The 19,356-nt window shown below is 30.5% G+C and overlaps 2 protein-coding genes across 3 annotated transcripts in view; one reads left to right on the top strand and one right to left on the bottom strand.

The window, feature by feature from the left end:
- Window positions 1-19,356, top strand: part of LOC142226391 (uncharacterized) — a 39,541-nt gene that overhangs the window by 6,570 nt on the left and 13,615 nt on the right. The gene's annotated exons all lie outside the window — the stretch shown is intronic.
- Window positions 1,089-17,421, bottom strand: LOC142226389 (thiamine transporter 1). Its single transcript, XM_075296387.1, has 2 exons — window positions 16,578-17,421; window positions 1,089-1,921 (listed from the first exon to the last, which is right to left on the bottom strand). Exons 1-2 carry the CDS (start codon window positions 17,248-17,250, stop codon window positions 1,224-1,226), a joined length of 1,371 nt encoding a protein of 456 aa, XP_075152502.1. The 5' UTR covers window positions 17,251-17,421; the 3' UTR covers window positions 1,089-1,223.

Raw genomic sequence — 19,356 nt, forward strand, 5'->3', positions numbered from 1 at the left:
TTGTTTTCTTTTTTTTCAAATAGTTTAAGAAAAGAGTAAGAATAAATAAATTGGTACAAATCATTCAAATTTTGCCACAAAAATGCTAAATCCATTATAGAAAAATCGATAATTTTTGAAAATATTCGAGGGAGAACGTTTCAAACAAGCGTTAGAATGCATTAAATCATAAAAACATAAAAATATAAAAATTATTTATTTGGGAAAATATCATAAAAGTTTTCATTCAATACACTGAATTCGGATCGCACCTTAAGAAGTGATGCAAATTCATTGCAACGGCTGTTGAAACGGTGGACATATGTCCTAACAAGTTAATATTACATTTATCGCTTCTCCGCCAATTTTGCACCACTTCCGGACACAAAAAGAAAATTTTCACTTCTTTTTTGGCGACGCCTTTTTGCAGCATTATTAAAATTTTCATTTATGAAAGAATAGTTTTAATATCAATTATTTTTAATTAAATTGACTAAACCAGACTAAATAAAATAATAAAGGAGCTTTAGTTATTAAACTAAACATAAATTTGGGAACTTAAATCATAAATTCAACCACAGCTTTATTTCATAAATATCAAACTTCAAACATTCACTTATAATAAAGAAACTAACTCACAATTTAGAAGATAATGTTAAGATATAAAACTATATATTGCCATCGGCAACAGCTACCACAACCCGAGTAATTCGATTGTGCATGAAAGTCTTTAGCGGAACTTTGTGCGGTTGTATATACTTGTTTATAATTTTTATAAAAACAATGGAAAATCATAAATAGCTTTTCAAATTCGGGGGGGGGGGGGCTAAAATTTTTCTGGGGGGTCTAAGCCCCCTCCCCAGAGGCTTTCCTACGCTTATGGTTATATGCAACTTACGCTGAGTTATAATGCGGCGAATCGTGGGCTTGAATATCATCTATACGATCAATCAATTTACTTACTATATTAATCTGGATTATGGTTTTCCCGGGAATTTGCTATTTTTTCGTTATAACTTCTCTGTGAATTCGACTAAATTATTTAATCGTTTCCAAATATAATGGGATTCAGTTCATACAAATTCTACCTAAAACAAAGATCATACAAATCCAAATTTTTAACAAATTTTATTTAAATAAATTGTAAAAAAAAATATATATATATTGAACATTATTAACATCCCTGAATTTTTGTATATTGTTCTAATGTAGACTAAATAGACTAAGATCTAAAAAACAAACTATTATTCTACAGATTTCACTTTAGATCTTTTACAACATTTAATTAATTTTCCGTGAACAAAGGCAACGACAAATATCACAGCCAACACAAGAAAATATCCACCATAGACTTTATATTGATCTCTGGGCAATAAAGCATAACCAGCATCTGTAACGACGACCAGCGTCAATATGGTTTGTAAAATTAATGCTACTAAAGTATTTATGCCAAATATTAAACCGAAACTATCATCACTTAAATTATGTGCCACTTGTCCACTTGCTATGGTTATGACAAAGAAATAAATAACTCCAAATAGGATGTACATAATATAGGCAATCCATAATAGATTCGTAACTGCCGATATTATCAGAAATGCTCCCATTAATATGGAACATATACTTAAAATCCAAATGTGTAAATGTTGTCGGCGGACGGATTCCATTAGGCCTGCGGCCATAGCTGCACCAGCGCCCAATATAGTGACTGTGGCTTCTACAGCTCCATTGTAAAGGCTTTCATTATTGTCATCAATATCCTTCCATAAAACTTGGGCATAAGCAAGTACTTGTAATTGACCACAAGTGGCCAATGACCACCAAATACTCCATTTCAATACTGTTGGATTTGTGTAGGCACTCACAATGTGTTTTACAATTAAACGATAGGCATTACTCCAGGAGAATTTTGGTTTTATCACATTATTATTTTGTGTAGAACCTGTAAGATAGAATAACATTTGATTATATTAATTAGGACCATTAAAAATTATATTTATTTTCTTGGGCCTTGGGAATGTTAAAAGTATAATGGTGCATTATTAACAAACCAAATAACACTTGATTGCATACGATACAAAAATACTTTATTAATTAAAAAGTTTTTTTCCAAATGGCGCAATAGTATGACAAAAATGTTTGTAAATCAATCGCAAACAAAATTTATAAAAGAATTCTCTTGGAATTATAAAGCAATTTAAATCGATAATTAAATTTCACGAAAAGAGTCAAACTAGATCACTAAAATATTCCGTAAATTGAAATTGTGTTTGGCATTGTGAATAAATAAATAAAAAAAAAAATAAATTTCATGTTTTCCAGCGTAACGGAGTAGTTGGTATAAGAAAAAGTGTGTTCATGTTACTGCGAGTGCACTGTATTGAATCAAAGACGCTGCTTTTTTATAATATAAAATCATTTTTAGGGAGCTATCTAGCTTAAAATCTAGGCTCTGTAAATCCAAATTAGGATAAAGATATCATTTATCGATTTTTTGTTCACTTTTTGCAACATATCAACGCAGGTATTCATGCACTGAAAACAAAATTTTTTTAAAATTTTGGTTAATTTTAGATAATTTAGATTATTTTTAGAAAATTTTAACTAAACAGTATTGCAAACGCTGACATCACGCTGATATCACAAAAATAAGTAAATATTTTTCGACAAATTCAAGAAAATTTATTAGACATAATTAACTTTTTTCACTTGTTAAAGCAAATTTTTTAGTTTCAAGGAAAAATTTGGAGTTCAAAATTGCAAGAATGTCTTTAGTGCCATACGAAGTTCATGATGGGCGCATTTGGAGCAAAATTTACAAATTTAAAGAAATAATGAACTATTTTCTTCATTTGTGTATAATTTATTCTCATTTTTTAGTTCATTTAACTAACGTACGCAAAAAATTATTAGAGTAAAGGAAACTTTCTCCAAACATTATAATTTCATGAACTAAAATAAAGTTAATTTGGCTTTAGTGAAATAGAGGATTCACTTTTTTTGAATGTGTATAAAAAAAATGTCAATTTAAAAATCCAAATTATAACAGATATTTCAAAGCAAAAAAATATTTTCCCTAAAGTAAAGATGCAAGATGGTGATTTTTTTGTTTGCTTTCATCCAAAGATTCAATATCAATTTTAATTTAAAAATTATTCCTTTAAAACATTTCTTTCTTTATATGTTAAGGGAATTTGGCCTAACTTCAAGTAAATATATTAAATTTTCTTTTAATTGAAGACTCTTTGTATTATAGAAATTTGTCCTTATCCTAAGGATAGAGTTGCATATTTAATCTTTCATAAAATTTCAATATTTTTTCAGTGTAGGTGCAGTTTGATCCCTACATGTCTTGCTTTTGAACAATAAAATTAACAAAAAATTAAAAAAATACTCCGAGAACAGGATTAATTTTGTAGCTTCTCACCGCTTCAGCTGCAGTATCCTCATGAATCCTGTTCATGTTGTTTCGTGCTAATAAATTAATTGATACCTTTAGTTAATTAAGTCAATTATTGACAATTTTAAAATTTTTGTTTTATTTTATTAATATTTTTTTATTTCCAATTAAAACTGTAATTTTTTCCATGATTTTAATTAACAATTAATTATCATTCGAGCTTTATGGACAAATCATATTAAGGAACTTGATCAATAGAACCATTGAAAAGAAAATGCCAGATACAGATCTCTATCTTTTCCACAGCCTTTAGTATAGATCTGGCTGGGATAGATAACTCAATTTTGGGCCCTTTATGCTAACTTCTTATGGAGAAAACATTTAGGAATTTTCCTCTTACAAATTTAACCATCTTTACTCCCACTGTGCATCATATTTTCATACACCGAAAACAAAGTAAACTGTGTTATAGGAAGAATAAACTAACTCGTACGAAAATTGAACTAAATTTTACTCCACATTTTGAGATTTCCACAAAGTGTTGTTAAAACCAGGAAAATTTAATGCCCCGTTGTACTTTTTAACTGCAGTTCTCGAAATTACATCCTCTCATATGTTAGAAGAAGAAATTAATTAAAATTAAAGAAGAAAATCATTGGCGCCAAATCATTACCATTTTAACCATACAGTAGTTCATTCTTACTATTTTTGGGAATCGTACGAAAATTTTCATTTGCTTTCGTGCATATTCTGTGTACGGTCATATACTCACGTTTAAAATGTTTGAGACATACTTAAAAAAAAAACGAAATTTTCATTGGGCCGTGGAAAATTTCGCAAAAAAAAATAAAATTTAACTACAAAGAAATAATCTTTTTGCAATAAAAATAAGTTTAATTTAACGTTAGTTTAACTACGGAAGTTTTTATCTGTGTATAGAAGTGCTTACCACTCATAAAAAAACGATTTGTTCAAAATTTAATAAACATTTTTTGAGCGATTATGTATAAGGGCACTATATATAGCATTTTATTTCAAATGAAACCTTTTTCAAATCAAGTAAAACATTTTTCACACCAAATGAAAACTTTTTCAAACCAAATGAAACGAATCTCTAATCAATGGAATTCTTTCTAATGAATGAATTTTAATTAGCCCACAAAATTTTTATAGAAAAATTGCTATATCGCTAAGAGCAAAAATTTACTTTTTATTTAAAATTCCGTCGATGAATTATGTGTTACTTTCTTACGTGTACACTCAACCACTCCTAAAATTATTTCTTAACCAAGTTTTAATTATTTTGTTGTTTCATTTTATATTTTCTTAGTTTACGTTTTCAACTTCAATCAACTTTTTAATTGAAAATATTTTGGTGATATTATTTTTTGTCCATCATTACTATATAGGGTCGCATAGGCGAAGGATATGAAAATCAAATTCCCAATATTAATGTTTAATATGAGTGAAATAAGGGAATTAAAACACTTGTTATAGTGGTGATTTCAAACATAGTCGAAATAGAGCGCCGAGAGTGAGAAATGAAAACCATAATGTTAATGCTGTTGATGTACTCAAAAAATTTTTTAGAAACTAATAATTAGCAATACGATCAGTATAATCATATAATAGATAATGGTAGATAATAAATTCAAGTATCAGTTCATAATGAATTTTTTATATAAACACAAAAGGTACATATACAGATAGATAATTGTCGTCTATCTATATGAGCTAAAACTGGTCGTGTTGACAAAGCTATACATACTTTATTTCAAACTTTATTAACTGCAAACATTTTTTTGTTGATCTAGTCTTAAAGCAACATAAAATAACAAAAAAAAAACTATTGTATCATTATCACTTAAGCAGGTAGGTTTTTGAGGCTCTCTTAGACTTCTCAGTCCATTGTGATACCACTTGTTGAAATTCTCTCTTATCATGGAGTGCTACCAGATTACATGTTAAGCTCAATGACAAGACATCATAATACATAGATGATCCACTATTCTCTTCAGTTCCAAACATTAATTTTCTTCAGTCCCAAACATTAATTTTCATGCATTTGCTTTTGTGTTGTTCGTAAATAGTAATGCTGCTCAAAATTTAATTTCGTATTTTCGTGGTTTTGGTCACAATTTTTTGTTCAAATATGAACTTTTAATATATTAATTTATTTATAAATCCTCTGGTGCATCATAAACGTTCTAATTTTGTGTAAAATTGGCAAACTACAAAAAGGAAAACGAAAGAGATTGTAAGTGTGTTCTTATTTTTCTCGTTTATTCTTAATCTTCGGCCACCGTGGTGCAATGGTTAGCATGCCCGTCTTGCATACACAAGGTCGTGGGTTCGATTCCTGCTTCGACCGAACACCAAAAAGTTTTTCAGCGGTGGATTATCCCACCTCAGTAAAGCTGGTGACATTTTTGAAGGTTTCAAAGCTTCTCTAAGTGGTTTCACTGCAATGTGGAACGCCGTTCGGACTCGGCTATAAAAAAGAAGGTCACTTGTCATTGAGCTTAACATGGAATTGGGCAGCACTCAGGGATAAGAGAGAAGTTCACCAATGTGGTATCACAATGGACTGAATAGTCTACGTGAGCCTGATACATCGAGCTGCCACCTAACCTAATCTTCGGAACTGTCAAACATAGTTTGACACCCATGGCTCATCTATATGTATCATAATGTCTATGAAGGAACCTCCTTTTTATAGAAGAGTCCGAACGGCCTTTAACAATACAGTGAAACTATGTAGAGAAGCTTCACATCCAGCATATATTTTCAGAATGTGTTCAAACAAAAAATTGTTTGCACTAAACAGCTTGCAGCAAAATGTCTTAAATATAATTGTGTTGGAATCCAAATAAAAACGTATGTTTGTAATTTATTTCAACGAGATGGCTGAGCAGTACAATATTCACCTAATATGGGTGCCTGGCCATAGGAACATACCGGGAACTGCGAAGTAGATGAGTTAGCAAGGCTAGGAACCACCATACATATTCTAGGGGAACTAGAATCTGTTGGTATGTCTCTGGCAACCTGCAAGCTCTTACTGCGTGAGAAGGCTGTCATGATGGCAAATGTTCGATGGGAGAATTGCAAGGGTTGTAACGACACCAAGCAAATATGGCCCCATTTAAACATGAACCGCGCACTAGATATGCTAGTGTTCTCAAGACGTCAGATATCACTTCTGATATCTGCTATAACGGGTCGCTGCCTGATAGGCAAAAACTATTGGTGTGAAGTATAATGAGTATTGTATGAGCTGTCATGATGCGGAGGAAAACAAATCAATTAAACACCTCTTGTACACCTCCTCTATGTAAGCAATGTTTTTGAAACAATCTAGTTGATTCAACAAAAGAAAATAATAGAGAAGGTTCAGTGGTTAAAACTAGAAGTGTAATAGGTACTTTTAGTTAAATGTGGTGTCACAATGGACTGAATAGTCTAAGTGAGCCTGAAACTTAATCGGGCAGCCACTTTAACCTAACCTTTTAGAAAAAAAACCAAAATTTTTATTTATATAAAACATATGTAAGTCAATAATCAGTCATGAACGTGTACTCAGCAACCTACACTTTTATTTGTTGTAATTGAACTTGCATATCTATACATGTCTTTCGTTATCTACCTCCATCGCCATATTTATATTTTTCTCTACTCTCTGTCGCTCTCTTTGACGTCTCTAAACTTATATATGTTTATACAAAAATTCCAAATGTTTGCATCCAGATTTGTTTTATTTTAGTATATAGAATGTACACACAAAATTTTATGAGTCAATCACTAAATTAATTGATTGAATTAATTTTTTAACTGAAATGTCTTCAATCACGAAAATCACAATTTTAATTGGTCATAAAAAAATATTTGATTAAAACATGAATTGATTTGAAGATTTCAATGAATTTATAAATTGATTCAATCAAAAATTTAATTGATGTCGATTGGAGAACTCAATCGATTTTTTAAATGATTTAGTTAATTATTTAGTTAAACTTCAATCCAATTTTCAATTAACTTCTTAATTAAATCAGTCAAACAATTATTTGAGTTTTGCAATCGACATCGATTCAATATTTAAATTAAATTGTTAACTGTAACAATTAATTGTTTAATAAAAACCGCGATAATGTACACTCATTTTCTTAACTAACTTTGTGTTCTTAGTTTGATTAAAAATTATTGTATCAATTATTTGTTTAATTTAAGACGTACTAATTTTCAATCACTTTCTTAATTCAATCACTTTCTTTCTTAATTCAGTTAGATTAAAAACTTGATTGTATCAATTAATTTGTTTTTGTTAAAAACTAAAAAAAAAATATTCAATAATTTTTTAAACTGACTTAGATTTCCGAGTTTTATTGAAAAGTTAATTGTATTAATTAAATTTTTAATTGAAAAAGTTTTCAATTAACTTTTTAATTTGAAATATTTTGGTGATATTTTTTGTGTAGGCAAGATGACAGATATGTCAATACCCACCTGACCACAACGTTCGTTATCGTATTCGATATAGAAATATACTCGGTTTTTTCTCGAAGAAAACTATCGAAAACAATATCGAGAATGGTTCGAAAAAATTTCGAAAAACGTTCATCTGTCGTGCTGTTACTGCCAGCAAACTCTTCGTTTTCGAAGGCTTGCTAGTGATTCGTTAAAGAAGTTTTCGCGATATCTATAATTGATCGTTAACGAATCTATTTCGAATTCGTTTTCGTATTCGATATCATTCTGCTTTCGAAGGTTTTCTATACTGTTTTATTCCCATTTTGTTCCTATTATAAGTTGTGTAGTAAAAGAGAATTTTCAAGTTTGTTTTTATTTTTATTACAACACAATATAGATAATTATAATACAAAATAATATAGATAGTTGTGTTGCGAACAAAATACTTAAAATATTTACATTTAGTACTATATATTTACCCCCATATTCATAAAAATTAAAGTAAACTTTAATCCTACTATTACCATACGAATTCCTTCCATAAACTGTCAGTAAATTATTATGAATATGGGCATTAAAGTGATTTAAGGCTCGGCATTGACTTCTTTGCGCGGAATTTCTTATTAAGCCGGTCGTGGCTATGCCATTGAAAAGGACTATAATCAATGAGTAAAATTTTCTGTAAATTAAATAAGAAAGAAAATTGGTAGTTTTTTCAAAGATATATAAATAAATTACTTACCTCTTTTAGAATCACTTAGACACTTCACCCGCACTTAACAATTTCTTAAACTGAAATGACTTTTTAATCTCTGTCTTTGTCAAAAACAAACATGGCGGAACACCAACAAATAAACCGAAAAATATTCGTTATTACTTCGAAACAACGAACGTTCGAAATTTTTCTATTATCGAACTTTTCTCGAATAATGTGCGTGTTAATTTATTTCGAAAAATGTTCGCTTTAGCGAACCTTCGCCATTTCTCGGCACTTTGGTCGGGTGGGTAGTTCGTTAGCAAACGTAGCACGAATGGAACTTCATGAAAATGCGGGGTAAATGTCTAAATAGAGTAAACAAATATGTTGCATGGTCACCATCCAAAAATAACTTTTTGCTCTTGAAACGTGTTTGAGATGATCATATTTTTTTTCTGTGTGTACAATTATTAAATTTAGTAAAATATTTTAGTTAAATTTTTCAAAAAAAAAAAAACACATTTTCTTCCATAGTGGCTTTCCTTTTTCTGGGTATATGTGCTTATAGGTTCGCTTATTTTTCAAAATATTAATCGATGCCTCTATTTTTTCCACTTGTTTGTTAGTATATTATGAATAAGAGCGTGGCAAACAAATTGAACATTTTTCGAAAATTATAGTTTTAGGCAGTGATTAAGAGTTTTTACTATATTTATTTGGGCAGCACAATTAATTTTTGTTAAAGGACTTATATAATTATTTGAGTGTTCGATTAACACATTCCGGCGACCTATATCTCAAACTTATCCGCTCATCACAACTACTTCTTACATGGTTATCAAGTTAATAAAATTTAAATAATTTTATGATATATAGTTTTTCATATTGCCCGCGCCCATAAAACATGATTAAACCTTTTTTCATTGATCTTTTATGGCAATTTACCCACTCTTATCGTTAAGGAATATAGTACTTGTTGCGCATAAAAGAGAATAATAGTTACACTATTTTAAAATTCGTTGATTATATGTTTTACTCGTCATTACACGCAAAAAAAAAAACAAAACAAAACAAAAATGATTTGCTCCCAAACCAAATTTTAGGCCAATCAAAATAAGCCACCGTGATGCAATTGTTAGCATGCCAAAAGGTCTTGGATTTAATCCCAGTTACCACCAAACACCATAAAGTTTTTCAGCAATGGATTATCTCATCTCAGTACACCCATAGAAAAAATCATGAACGGCGTGGTCATTTCAAAACGACCCGTTCATGAAAGTGAATCAACACACATGTATTGCCAATCTGACAACGTTAAAATGACACCATGCATGGTCAAAACAACAACCAGCGTTCATGGTGTGAAAACGCAATGGTTACACTGTTACAAAAATAGGTTTTTCATATGTTCCGATATAAACAAAATATGTTTCGGGCAGAATTTTTTTTGTAATGTTCCTAAAGTAGCATTAAATGTTTGGGACACCTTTGTTAATACGTTAGAATATATTATGTTTGGTACATGAGTGTTTCATAAAAATTATATGTGTGAATGTAAACATATATAAATTTACAAATTTGAAGTAAACATATTCATGTTGTGATATTTTATTCAAAGAGCGAGAGAGAGTATAGAGAAAGAAATAGATATGGAATCCGGGAGGGTTGACGAAAGATATCAACATGACAGAGAGAGAGAATCAAAAGAGAGCAGAAAACGGTTTATTTGTTTTTGCTATGCGCTTGGCATGTTAATAAATGTTGAGTTACATACCATGCGTTAATGCGTCCGTTGTTACACACAAAAAAAATTTTTCTGATTCAATCACGAAATTAATTGATCCAATTAATTTTTTAATTGAAATGTCTTCAATCACAGAAATGATAGTATCAATTAAAAAATTAATTGAAGGTCAATTAAAAAATTAATTGATCCAATTAAAAAATTAATTGATACTATTAATTTTTGTGATTGATTTTTGTTTCAATTAAAAAATTTGTTGATTCAATTAAATTTTTAATTGAGTATTTTTTAAAACCCTATTAAAATTTTAATTGGAAAATTTTTCGTGAAATTTTTTTCTGTGTAGAGTGCTTCAAACTGAAATTATCAATCCTTCCATCAACTCACGGATTAACGCATGATATGTAACTCAACCTTAAGGCTTCGGCGTAAAGAGAATAAAGGTTAGGAACCAAGAGAATGGACATTTGAAAAAAATGGAATGTGTTTTTGCCTTGAGAGCAGCATTTTATGTCAAAAGAAATCGGAACGTACGACGAGTTAGCCAAAATATTCAGACAAAGGAAATTAAAAAAAAAAAAAACAGGGGAAAATATATAAAAATTACAAAGGGATCTTCATAAAAAAATAACGAAAGGGTACTTATACTCATTTTAGAGTTGGGACAGTAAAATGAACAATGTGGGAAGCGAAAAATTAAACATTAAAATATATAAAAACATAGTTTAATTCCTCTTTATTAATAAGTAGCCCAAGAAGAGTTGACGGACACTTTCAAAAATAAAAGCGTTAATACGCGCTTTTATTTTTGAAAATGTCCGTTTTGCCGCTAAAATTATTTTTCTTTTTGGCGAAAAAACTCAAATCTCCAAATGCAGGATAACATTATAACTTTTTGGCAAATTGTATTATAACTTGGTGGGGAATGATCCAAAGCAACAATTGAAAAAGTTTAATTTCTTTAAAATGAATGAAATTATTCGTTAATAAAAAATTCATATTTATTTTTATTATTTCTAAATACGATAAATTTTAAATACATTTAAAATGGTGTTAAATGCTAATAAAAAATAGTTTACGCCTAAATAAATTTATGTTTATGTTGTAAAATTGTTTATGTTTATACTCGACCACGTTCTTCTTTTGTTACAGTTTTTGAATTTCTTCGAAAATTTCAAATTTTTATACCAAAAACAATTTTTTGTTACAAAATTATTTTTGCAAAAAAAAAAAAAAAAACATTTTATCCAAAAGCTCACTCCATTTCGTTTATATCAAGCACTGTTCTTTTCTGACTGTAAATCTTTAATAAACCACATTTCGGAGTTTCATTGTAAAAATTTAATATAGTAATATGTAAGTCGAACATTTTTTCGGAATTTTTGGAATATATGTAAAAATAAGTGTAAAACATTTTTTTGGAGTTCGGTCGGAGCAGGGATTGAACCCACGAACCTTTGCATGCAAGGCGGACATGCTAACCATGGCTCCACGTGGCCAACAAATGTATGTTTTTGTTAAATAATGTTTTGTTTGCATCGGCTCGTGGGCGCCGCAAACTATGCTATATAAATATAACTTGTAACGATAATTGTCTATTTATGACAATAACAGCTACGTAGCTCAGTGGATAGTGTGTTAGCTTACAAACTCTATAGTCCTTGGTTCGATTCTCCCTCCTGGCGAAAGGTTAAATTTATCAAATTTATAAAATTGAATAATTTCTTCAACATTGTATGTGTTACAGAAAAAGGTGCTAAGAACTAAAAAACTCGTGGAAGTGAGAAAGATGTGAGGGAATATGCAATTGGACAGAAATAATTTTTTTATTGAGCAAACTCTTCTTTGGGAGAAAATTCTTCCAACACACAAAAAAAATTTTTTTCTGATTCAATCACGAAAGTAATTTATCCAATTAATTTTTTAATTGAAATGTCTTTAATCACGAAAATAATAGAAACAATCACAGTTTTAATTGGGCATAGAAACAATTATTGATTAAAAAATTAATTGATTTCATTAGCAAATTTCAATTAATTTAAAAATTTAATTGATGTTAATCGCAAAACTCAATTAATTTTTTAAATAAAAAGAGAAACTATTTTCAATTACTTTCTGAATTGGCTTTTATTTGGATTAACAATTGATTTTTTGAAATACAATTTTAATTAAAAATTAAAAAAAATATTCATCATTTTTTTTTTAACTGACTTGGCCTTCCGAATTTGGTTAAAAAGTTAATTGTATCAATTAATTTTTTAATTAAAAATTTTAAAATTTTCAATCATTGCCTCAATTAACTTAATTTTTCTATCTTGATTAAAAAGTTATTTGTATCAATTAATTTATTATAATTGTATCAAAAATTTTCAACATCAATTAACTTTTCAATTGGAAATATTTTGGTGATTTTTTTTCTGTAAAGTATATAATATTTTTGGGCTCAAAGTGCTTCCAAACATACAATTTGTTCACATAAAACAAACATAATTTCGGCAATATCCAATAATATATGTGCTTCCTGCAAAATATGTTTGGAACATATGTTAGAGAAGCGATTTTTTTGAGAGTGTAAAATGCAAAATCCTCAGAATAAGTCTTAGCCTATATTTGAAACGTTTCTATCTTAAATATAAAGTTTCAATATTTCAGTTCATTTAATGACGTTTTCTTTAAATCAAAAATGTGTTTCTTTACTTTAAAGAAAACTGTTCTTACTTCAAAGACATACGACTTTAACGGAGGGAGGCAGCAAAATTTCCAAAATTTGTGTCCTCAATTAAAAAAAAAATAAAAAATTTTTACAAACTTTTTTAAATTAAAATTTCATTATTTTAAAGAAATATGTCCTTAATATTGTGTAAATTGAGCATCCTAAAATTTAGGTTGCTTAATCTTTAACCCTGAAAAGTCATCCTTTTTTTTGTGTAAACTAACGTCACCCTTCGTCATTTTGGCTTATTATAAAACAAAAATTCACGAAATTGTTGAATTAGAATAACTTAAATTTACCAATCACTAAAATGCTTTAGATCGATAATGAAATTACGCGTCGTCATTTTGACGAAGGATCACTCTCTAGTGTTAAGACCTCGTAATTTTTTTAGAGTAGATTTAAATTTTTTTATTTTAATGAATATAATTACTTTAAAGAAAAAAAAAAAACAAAATAGCATCTTTATCATTATTTTAAAGAAATTTGTCCTTAATATTGTGTAAATTGCGCATCCTAAAATGTCAGTTATGTAATCTTTAATAGGTAGATTTAAATTTATCTTTATTTTAAAGAAAATCTTTATTTTAAAGAAAAGAAGCAGAAACTTTAGCTCGGAATCAATACCAAAATCTTTGAATGGAAGGAAGGAAGGGAAGATAAGGAGGGAAGAAAACATCTGAACGGCGTGGTCATTTCAAAACGATCCGTTCATGAAAGTGAATCAACCCACATTGAAAAAAATATTTACGTGATATTAAAGATTACGCAATCTAAATTTTAGGATGCGAAATTTACAAAATATTAAGGACAAATTTCTTTAAAATAATGAAACTTTAATTAAAATAAAGTTTATAATCGTTGCTTCAAAAATTTGTTTCATTAAATTTAGGAAACTAATTTTGTAAATTTGAGTCCCCCTGTTAAAGTCGCATGTATTTGAATTAAAGCTAATTTTCCTTAATGTAAAGAAACACATTTTTGATTTAAAGAAATTGTCCTTAAATTAACTGAAATATTGAAACTTTAGATTTAAGATAGAAACGCTTCAAATATAGGCCAAGACTTATTTTGAGGATTTAGCGTCTTTGGTTTAACGTTTTTTTTTGAATTAAGAAAACATTTTTTACTTTGAAGTATCAGTTATATTTTGGATTTTTAAACTGGTATTTGTTTGTACCTGGGTACCTTTATTAATAAACAGCGAAAAGAGAATGAAAATTTGATAAATGAGATCTGTATCCTAATTTTAATTTTATTGGTGCTAGATTTAAAGCCAGATAGGTCACTAAAAAATTTCTTTATTTTAAAGAAGCCGCATCTTTGGCTCGGAATCAATACCAAAATCCTTAAGGGAAGGTCAAAATTTTTGGATCCAAATAATTTTTTTTGAGTACAAATGTGTTGTCAAACTGAGAACGGACCGAGTCAATTTGACAACGTTAAAATGACACCATGCGTTGTCAAATCAACAACCAGCGTTCTTGATCTGAAAACGTATGGTTACGAATTTATAAACAAAATTAAAAAAAAAAAAAAAACAAGTAAGGAAAGTCTAAAGTCGGGCGGGGCCGACTATATTATACCACAGCAAAAAAAGCGTCGCCAAAAAAGTAGTGAAAATATTCTTTTTGGATCCGGAAGTGGTGAAAAATTGACGCAGAAGCAATGCATTTAACATGGGCTTGCCATAGGACGGAAGTCCTCCATTTCAACAGTCGTTGCACTGAATTTGCATCACTTCTTTAGGTGTGATCCGAATTCAATGTTTTGGATGTAAATTAAAAAATTCTGTGATATTTCGTCACATAAAAATTTTTTATAATTTTTAATGGATTCTAACGCTTGTCGGAAACGTTTGACCTCAAATATTTTCAAAAATTCACAATTTTTTCAGATTGTATTTAGTATTTTTGTCTATAAAATTTAAATGATTTGTACCATTTTATGAATTCTTACTCTGTTTTTAACCTATTTGAAACAAAAAAAAAATACCCATTAAAAGTATGAAAAAAACCAAGTTATAAAAAATTGAATTAAAAGAACTTCCTGGGTAGTTAAAATAAAGAACTTCATTGGGAGTGCATCTTCTGGAAGTGCTTTTAAAGTTGTGCCTTTGGAAGAACTTCCAAATTTTTTTGCTGGGACCCTGCACCACTTTGTAGATCTAAATTTTCGATACCATATCATATCCGTCAAATGTGTTGGGGGCTATATATAAAGGTTTGTCCCAAATATCACTCGATCTGGACAGAATTTGATAGACTTCTACAAAATCTATAGACTCAAAATTTAAGTGAGCTAATGCACTAGGGTGGAGCACAATGTTAGTAAAAAATATGGGAAACATTTAAATCTGAAGCAATTTTAAGGAAACTTCGCAAAAGTTTATTTATGATTTATCGCTCGATATATATGTATTAGAAGTTTAGGAAAATTAGAGTCATTTTTACAACTTTTCGACTAAGCAGTGGCGATGTTACAAGGAAAATGTTGGTATTTTGACCATTTTTTTCGAAATCAGAAAAACATATATATGGGAGCTATATCTAAATCTGTACCGATTTCAAATGTGGCACACATAGCTACAATGCTAATTCTACTCCCTGTGCAAAATTTCAACTAAATCGTAGCAAAAAATTGGCCTCTGTGGTCATATGAGTGTAAATCGGGCGAAAGCTATATATGGGACCTATATCTAAATCTGACCCGATTTCAACCAAATTTGGCACGCATAACTACAATGCTACTTCTACTCCCTGTGCAAAATTTCAATTAAATCGGAGTAAAAGATTGGCCACTGTGGTCATATGAGTGTAAATCGGGCGAACGATATATATGGGAGCTATATCTAAATCTGAACCGAAAATTTGGCACACTTGACTATAGTACTAATTGTTCTTCTTGTGCAAAATTTTAAGCAAATTAGGGTAAAACTCTGGCTTCTGGGGCCATATAAGTCCATATTGGGCGAAATATATATATATGGGAGCTATATCTAAATCTGAACCAATATCAATAGGGTTCTATTCTGAGCCAAAACACATACTTGTGCCAAATTTGAAGTCGATTGGACTAAAACTGCGACCTAGACTTTTATTACAAAAATGTGTTCACGGACAGACGGACATGGCTATATCGACTCAGGAGCCCACCCTGAGCATTTTTGCCAAAGGCACCATATGTCTATCCCGTCTCCTTCTGGGTGTTGCAAACATATCCACTGTTCCACAGTGTAGCGCAGGGTATAAATAGATTTCCGCTACCGTGATTCGAACCTGTATTGTCTGCACCATACTCGTTAACATTCGCCTTGCACATTGCACCACCGGCTGAGTGGACATAACAACGTCTAAGGAATATTTTAAGACTTTTCATGACCATAAACGAAAGCCGTTCATCAAATCGTGAACTCCCGTGGACGAAATCGTGAACGTTCCGTTTTGATTCTTTGTGAACATTTCCATTTCATTTTGTCACCGTCCGTTCACAATTGTGGAACTCAATGTTTTATATTAGTGTAAATTTCTGCATTCAAGTGAACTTTTTGTTTTGAGTGTAATAAACAAAAACTTACCATTTTCTTTATGTCCTCCAAATGCGTTTTCCTCTATAGGCTGATTAACCCGTCCATCTTCTATATTTTCGGGTGAGGCTTTAATCTCCTCTGCGTTATAGAAATAAATGCTTTGGCTCACTTTTGGCAATACTACCGCTATTGCCAACGATACAATTTGTGATCCGAATGACATATAATGTAAATGACGCAAATTTAATGTGTCCGTTGACACGAGCACCTGAGCGAGTACACCTCCCAAAAATTTTCCACATAATATTGCAGCACGTGTATGACCCGAAACCACTTGATAATGAGATTTGTCAACTTTGGCATAAATATACGTGTAATAGGCCACTTCACTGGCCATAAAGGTACCATAAAATATTTGAGCTATTAGCAACTCCCATAGAGTGTAAGTCCATAATAAAATACCAAATAGGGTAATACCCGATAGGGCAGATACAATAATAATTAATTTGTAGCGTAAAATGTCAGTGATCAGGAATATGATAACCAATTGTATAAGGTGTGAATATGTGCCGAATGGATAAACTTGACGGTATAATTCTTCATTGGTGACATTACGATCAGGACCCGTTAAATATTCGACCACAAATGGTTCTGAGGGACGCATCTCCCGAAAAAATCCAAATGTACACAAGAGTAAAGATATACGTAACCATGCTTGCATAGTTTATTTATTTTTTTTTTAATTTGTTTATGTTTTTTGATTTTTAATTATATATAATTTGTTGTTTTTAATTATATTGAATTAGTTTTTTGTTCCGTTTAAGGTGTTTCCTACAGCAAACCCGTTCCACTTCTGAATGAATTGTTTCTCTTCTAAATTTAACCATTCTCAAGTAAGAAAATAAAAAAAAAATGCCGCTTACCACTTTAACACTTGAGGGTAGCTATAATCGGTTGTGTGTTATGTTTGTTGTAAATCGCACTAATTTATCGTTTGCTTCTCTCTCTCTCTCTCTGACGCTCTCTTGATTTCTTTATGTTTTGTTGATGTGTTTTTGATTCTCACGTATTTAGTTGATCTATTTTATTTGGTTTGTTAAAAAGTTGTTGTTTCTTTATTTTTTATTTAACCGACTCATTCCTCTAATAAAATGATTTGTGGATTGAAATGAGGAAAAGGTATTAACGAATTTTGTACAACCTACACTATACCAAAAATGTCTCCGTAGAAAAAAAAAATAGAGAAAAAATGAAATTATAAATAAAAGTAATGGCCAAAGACCATAGATTAGGAAGATGTGAAATCTGGTATGATTGTGTTAGTATCAGAAAACAAAGATTAGTACAATAATCCCTCGATTTACGTCGTGATTGGTTCCGGAATTTGACGACGTTAATCGAAACGACGTAAACCGAATTAGAAATTGCTCATACACTCCTAAGTCATAATAAAAAACTTCAAAAATAAAGGTAATTCAGTCTTTTATTCATAAAAAATAAATAAATTAATATATATACTTAAAGCAAACATATAAACAAAAAAAAACAAACAATTCATTATTCAAAAATATCAGGGTTTACAATTTAAGTTCATAAACAAATGAAAAACGTTGTGTACATAAAAAAATATCGCAACTTCGACAATTACGTTATATATTCAATATCAATCAGAATTTGACGAATTTTCGGTAAGAATTTCAGAAATAAATGTTTTGAGTTTCATCATCGTTGGTTGGGAGCCACCGTGGTGCAATGGTTAGCATGCCCGCCTTGCATACACAAGGTCGTGGGTTCGATTCCTGCTTCGACCGAACACCAAAAAGTGTTTCAGCGGTGGATTAATGCTAGTGACATTTCTGAGGGTTTCAAAGCTTCTCTAAGAGGTTTCACTGCAATGTGAAACGCCGTTCGGACTAGGCTTTTAAAAGGAGGTCCCTTGTCATTGAGCTTAACATGGAATCGGGCAGCACTCAGTGATAAGAGAAGTTCACAAATGTGTATCACAATGGACTAAATAGTCTAAGTGAGCCTGATACATCAGGCTGCCACCTAACCTAACCATCATCGTTGGTACTTATTTAACTTATGGAAGGAGTTTCTGATAAAGTTGGCAAAAAATCGATGACGTAAATCGAATGGCGAAGTAAATCGAAGTTGGATGGAATAAAAAAGTTGACGACGTAAATCGAAACAACATAAACCGAGGCGACCTAAATACTTGTAGGAAAAGCGCATCGATCTTATAGGTATTGGTTTGATGCCGACAATATTTATTTTAGAGGTGTGCGCGTGACTGAAATTTCACTCACACTCACGCACATTCACGAAGCAAAATGTTTATTCACACACGCTCACGCACGATACGTGTGGTAGCCAATCCCACTCACACACATTCACGAAATGAAAACCAGTACTCACGCACGTTCACGCACGAACAATTCACGTGATTCACGACAAATTCACGAGACTCACGACATTTTCCAAACGGAAATCAGCAAAGGTAACAAAAATATAATATAGTTCGAGAGCTAAATTAATTTCAGTTTACATACGAGTATGAATTAAATATTGTTTTTTTTTTTTGTGAGCTTGATTTTGCAGACATTTTATTCACGCACACTCACGAACCGATTTTATTTCACACGCACGCTCACGCATGACATATTCATTTTAGTCCCATTCACGAGAGTTCTTTCAAATTTTGTTCACGACTCACGTGATTCACGTGAATCACGCGTGTCACGAATATTTCGTGTTACGCGCACACCTCTAATTTATTTTGCTATTTTCTTATTCCTTTTCGATTGTACTAAATTATTATTGAAAT

Source organism: Haematobia irritans, chromosome 2 (genome assembly GCF_050003625.1).
Source record: "Haematobia irritans isolate KBUSLIRL chromosome 2, ASM5000362v1, whole genome shotgun sequence".
Classification (NCBI taxonomy): domain Eukaryota; kingdom Metazoa; phylum Arthropoda; class Insecta; order Diptera; family Muscidae; genus Haematobia; species Haematobia irritans.